Genomic DNA, 5,365 nt, shown 5'->3' on the forward strand with positions numbered 1-5,365 from the left:
ATGTGGGGTACGGATTTGGGGCAGAGCAAGGGTTAAGCACCCCCTTCACTTTTGGCAACTAAGAAAGATGGTACATTTGCTTCCCACAATACCCAAGACACTTGTGCCTGTAAAAAAATAAAAAAAGGATTAATCAATATTTCTTCCCGTTGATTTTTAAAAAGTGGTTAGTATACAGGAAATTGAGAGAAAGAGATACTTACAAAGCAATGCTTTGTCCCCACAGTTCACTCATTGTTCCGAACTCTTTTCATAACAAAAAACACTGAGAAAATATACAGTTCCAAAAAATTTTAATGCTCAAACAGACTGCAAGTGTAAAAAGTCTGCTTCACAGAAAGAGTTATTGTACACAAAATAAATAAGTTACAGTTTAAGCAAAAGCACAAGTGGCTTTTTAAAGTGCATTTGTATAAAGGCCGTTAGCCTATATTCTCACACTCCATTGGCTCAATGTAAAAATGCACACATCTGCTATGTGTGGTTAAAATGAATATCCCACTGAACTTGGAGAGGAATGGCTCAGTTAAGAATGATCCAACCAGTTTCACTACCTAGAGCCAACTGTATGTCATGCAATACTCAACTGACAAAGTGAGCTGCTTCCATACCTACTACAAAGAATGGGATGGAAGGGGAGAAATGGAAAGGGTTTTGCACTACACAAGTACTAAGGACTTTCATTTCAACTCAGGACTTGCATCTGAAAAGCAGCAATAGTGTAACGAGCATATTTTAAAATTAGATTTTTTCAGGCAGTAAAAAAGTTATTTGTGGTGATAAAATACACTTTGACCAGAATTTTTGTACCCAAAAATATTGTGCACAGGGTCTAACTCTCAGTAATAATGTAGCTAGTAAAAATATTGTAGCATTGTTTTTACAGTCATGAAACTCAGTCATGGACTCATTTTACACTGACTTTTCAAAACAAGCTCAATTGTGCTTCTGAATATATGGGTTAAAACCAAGCTTTAACGGCCATTAAAATACAGACATGCTGTCCTTCATTCAATACTGAAAACAAGCATACAACTGTAAGACTCAAATAGTTATTTCCAATGAGTAAGCTGCAGTCAGCGTATTTTTTTTGTCACCAAACTTAGTTAAGTGATGTGGTTGTACATCAAGCCAACTGTGTCCCATCCTAGGAAAACAAGACTAAAGTTTTGTGGGTTTTCTTTTCGATTATTTAAAAGTTTGGTTTTCAAAAGAAGATTGATGTTCCATTCGCTTTCTATAACCACTTATGGAGCTCATTCAAGCTGCACTGTTTCTCCTTTAAGCAACTGTTTATTTCTAAAGCACTTCAAAAGAACCTCTGAACCATCCTTCTTTCACGCTGCCTTGTACTCCACAGTGCCACTGTTTAACATTCCAAGGTTGGAACTTTTTGACAAGTTGAGAAGAAAAACCGCCACTTAACTTTGCTTTCAGACAGAAGTGACAGTTCTAACTTTAGCAGACAAAGCTTGCTTAAACCTTCTCTTCAGATCCTGCATGTTCGGTGATTTTGGCCTTGGGATAAGAGAGGTTCTTCTCTTCTCAGGGGTGCTAGTTATCTGTTGTTTACTAACTTCTTTACACAGGACATGAAAGGCATTAAAGACGTCATTGTAGTTCTCACTGACAGACACTTCATAAAAAGTACAACCCAGCATGTTTGCTAGTTGAAGTCCATGCTGTGGCTCCACTTCTTTAATATGCAAGAGATCAGCTTTATTTGCTACAACAACAACAGGGACTCTGTTTCCTGGATGTAACTGTCGAACTTGCTGGTGAAGGTGACTAAGTAGTTCATAGCTCTTATAATCTGTGATGGAGAAAACAATCACAACAGCATCTGCCCATCGAATGCATCTGTTCAACTGTTCATTACAGTCCAGATTGTGTTCATGGATCTGAGAAAGAGGAATTGTTTTAAATTAGATGGTTGTCAGAAAAAAAATAAAGTTATCCGACTTAAAGCCTGTAATGCTAAATACAAATGTATTGTAACATAAAATGTATTTTGTAAATAGAGCTATATTTTGTTTGCACCTTCAGAAAGTATCTTGATCCAGCTGCAGAAATCTGGAGTAAATAACACTGGAGTTTGCCATACTCCAATGGAAAACTGACCTGAGTGGTTCTGCATGCAGAAAAAAAGCTTTGTATTTCCACAGAATGGGAAATTAACTGGCTAGACAGTAAGTCTGGGGAAGCAAATATATGAGCTGGAAGCATTTAAACCTGGAAAATTGCCCAGTTCAAAAAGGCAAAATCCAGCACTGCTCTTGTCTACACACTCAAACTTTCCATAATACAAGTGTAAGTCATAACAAATCCTAATGAATGCAGCCACAACACTATGGGGTTTTAGTTTCTATTGTGCATGTTTGTGAAACTTTGAAGTTTATTAGGCTGTAGTAATGACATTTTTCCTTCCAAGTTTTTCTAATGCATTTCTTGTTGGCACAAAAATAGTAAGTTCCTTCTTCACAGTCAGTGTTCCTAACAGATTAGAATGTGAATCCATATTGGATAAATCAGCCTTTCCATACAAGACTCCTTGTATCTTCAAGAGTACAAAGATTAATTGAAGTAGCGGGTTGTTTATTTTTGCTGTCAATGCACTATACACATACAGTACATCAAGGTTTCACTGTTTATAAATGAGGTTACCAGTTTTGCCATTCAAAACACTTGATATTAAAATGGTAGTAAACCATTTTCTAGAAAGACTGATAAGTAGTTAAACAGCTCTTTGAGCAAAAGAAGATACAAAGATTAAAGTTTGTTTTACCATTTTAAGAGATGTGTAGCTTACCTGAACACCTGGTGTATCCTGTACTTGAATAGCAAGCATCTCTCCATCTATTTGGATCTGTCTGCTATAAAGGTTACCTAACAATAAGAACATTTTGTTACAAATAAGCTCCTAGTCATATGAGCAGACACAAAAATTGCCTGTGGTGGGGTGACATAAATGCAGAAGAGCACAGGACAATATAAGTGTTTTATTAGTAGCCAAACAATTTATAAAGGGTTAGCAACTGCAATCAGAGACTAACAACTTTAACATTAAGACAGAGGAAAGGCTGTAGTGGTCTGTGATTATCATCAGAACCCACAGAAGTTAGTTTTGTATTGGCTTGCTTGCAAGTTTTCAGTATTTTAAATTTTATAAAAGACTTGGAGCGGATTGGGTCTTTCAAGAGAACTGGACAATTTTAATGATCAAAGACAAACCAACTTTTATTATAGAAAATCAGTGCCTTGGACAACTAGGAATTCTGCACTTGAGCAAATATTTTCTCTTTGAAGTGTTTCAGGATTGGATGCATTTCCAGTCAATATGGTCTTGAAATGTCTACAGTCATATGTCCCTACAATAATAGCCATATCTTGATTGGTTTAGGATGGCACTAGAAACACTCTTTTCTTGAATATATTTGTTGCTGTATTTCTGTAGGATAGCCAATTCCTAGTCAGATTACCTGGATCTAGGCTCATTTTTTTTTAAACTTTCTGTCACTCATACCTCTTGTCTAAGCTCATTTGCTAGTCTGTCTTCCCTAGATCATTAACTACTTTTAGAAGTGGAAGGAAGAGAACAGGTCCAGTGGTACTGGAACAGTTGTTACAGTAGGGATGCTGAGAGCCATTAAACAAAACTGTAAATTCTACATAAAGATGGAAATTATTTCAAGCCAGAAGTGTGGCAGCAACTCTGGTTCCAGCACACCCGAAAAGGGAAAGCTGGGTTACCCCAAGATCACTCAGCTAGAACCACAAGACTGAACAAGATAAGCCAGGGGAAGTGGGGGGTTCTTGTGGGTTTAACAAGTCAAAGTGCAGCTCAAACACTGTGATAATCTCGCTATCGTTATCCCCATCAAAATAGCTGGAGGATGCGCCTAGTCCGCTTTTAGCCTGGCTTCGGTACGCTACGGTGCAAGGCTGCTTTTTGCTTTGCTGCTAAGTGGCCCCTGCACGTTACAGTGAGCCAGGCCCAGGGAGGGGGTGGGGTGGGGTGGGGGGAGAACCGGGGGATTAGATGTTCACTGTTCAAGGCACAAAGTACCCCAGCCACTTGCCGTACCTGCGTTTCTCTCATAGTCCCCGATGAAGCGCTTTGTGAGGAATCTCACCACCAGGGCTGCAAGAGACCCAAGAAAAAGCCGGTTTTTTTATATATACACACACACACATATGCACACACACACCCTCTACACCCCCTGGGATGCGGTTGCAGCAGCCCCGGGGGCGAGCAGCAGCCCAGTTTGGAGGAAGGGCGGCATGGGAGAGGGGACAAGCGAAGCGCCCGCCCCGCTGATCGCCCGGGCGGGAGGCACTCACCGGTTTTGCCCACGCCACTGGCTCCCACCACCGCGATCTTGATGAGGCGGGGGCGGCCGGAGGAGCCCCCGCTGCAGCCGTCTCCGCTGGCGCTGCCGGCCTGGGGGTACTCGGCGATGGTGCACATGTTCTGGACAAGGCGCATCGCAGCTGCCCGCGAGCAGAGCAGCCGGCGCCGGGGAGCGGGCGCTGCAGGGAGGGAGGCTGGCGGGGCCGTGGGCAGGAGCCGCTGTCTCCGCGCGAGGAGCTGCCCGGCGCGTCCTTCCGCCTCCGGCTCTGTGTCGCTGCCCCGCTGCCCCCGCGCTTTTCTCTCCCGAGCTACAAGCCCCGCCCCGCCCCCGCCGGCGGCCACTCGCCGCTCCCGCGCGGCGCCCGGCCCCGCCCCGCTCCGCCGCCGCCAGCCCGCCCAGGGCGGCTCCGGCTCGGCAGTGCAGCTCGAAGGGGCAAAGGGGCACGGCGGGCTGGGGGGCGGCTCTGCTGGAACAGACACGGACCGGCTGGCCCCAGTGGCAGGAGCGGCCCCTTCCCCTGAGTCACAGGCACACGCTTCCCCTGACGTACACCGTCTGCCACAGAGCTGAAAGGGCCAAGGGGGAGCCCCAAAGGGCGGCAAGTCCCCTTCAGGTGCCAGACCTCGGGGTTATGACTGATGGGCCAGCTCTTCTGCTGCCGTCCTGGCTCCAGCAGTGGGCTATGCCAGATGCTGGCCTGGAGGGCTACACCTGCCTCATTAAACAGCTCAAGCTAGGGTGGCAACTCCCACAATGTAACTATAAGCCCCTTATTGCAAAACTAGTGGAGCATCCACACGACCAGCCCACACGAGCTGGTCATTTCGAAATAATAACGTCTGTTTGCCACTAAGAATAACGCTTATTTCAAATGTTAGTATTTTGAAATAATGTCCTAGTGTAGACATGCCCTAACTCTGGAATAGGAGCCAGTTGGGAGGTAGGGGGTGCAGAAGATGTGAGAGAAGAAAATAAAGAAAGATGCAGGAGAATAAAAGGGATCTAGATGGGGA

The 5,365-nt window shown here is 44.2% G+C and overlaps 1 protein-coding gene across 1 annotated transcript; it reads right to left on the minus strand.

Moving 5' to 3' along the window:
* Window positions 1–276: 276 nt before the first annotated feature.
* RASL11B (RAS like family 11 member B) lies at window positions 277–4,633 on the minus strand. The gene is made up of 4 exons (XM_075930436.1): window positions 4,342–4,633; window positions 4,085–4,141; window positions 2,810–2,886; window positions 277–1,901 (listed from the first exon to the last, which is right to left on the minus strand). The coding sequence occupies exons 1-4, from the start codon at window positions 4,484–4,486 to the stop codon at window positions 1,434–1,436; spliced, it is 747 nt and encodes a 248-aa protein (XP_075786551.1). The 5' UTR covers window positions 4,487–4,633; the 3' UTR covers window positions 277–1,433.
* Between the last annotated feature and the right edge of the window lie 732 nt (window positions 4,634–5,365).

This window comes from Pelodiscus sinensis, chromosome 5 (genome assembly GCF_049634645.1).
Source record: "Pelodiscus sinensis isolate JC-2024 chromosome 5, ASM4963464v1, whole genome shotgun sequence".
Taxonomy (NCBI): Eukaryota; Metazoa; Chordata; order Testudines; family Trionychidae; genus Pelodiscus; species Pelodiscus sinensis.

What these genes read in the sequence shown, in the direction of transcription:
- RASL11B (XM_075930436.1), bottom strand. Translation starts at nt 4,486, where the DNA reads ATGCGCCTTGTCCAGAACATGTGCACCATCGCCGAGTACCCCCAGGCC. An exon ending in CAGTGGCGTGGGCAAAACCG is followed by an intron (nt 4,142 to 4,341) that starts GTGAGTGCCTCC and finishes GGTCTCTTGCAG; the next exon opens with CCCTGGTGGTGAGATTCCTC. An exon ending in GGACTATGAGAGAAACGCAG is followed by an intron (nt 2,887 to 4,084) that starts GTACGGCAAGTG and finishes TCTTATTGTTAG; the next exon opens with GTAACCTTTATAGCAGACAG.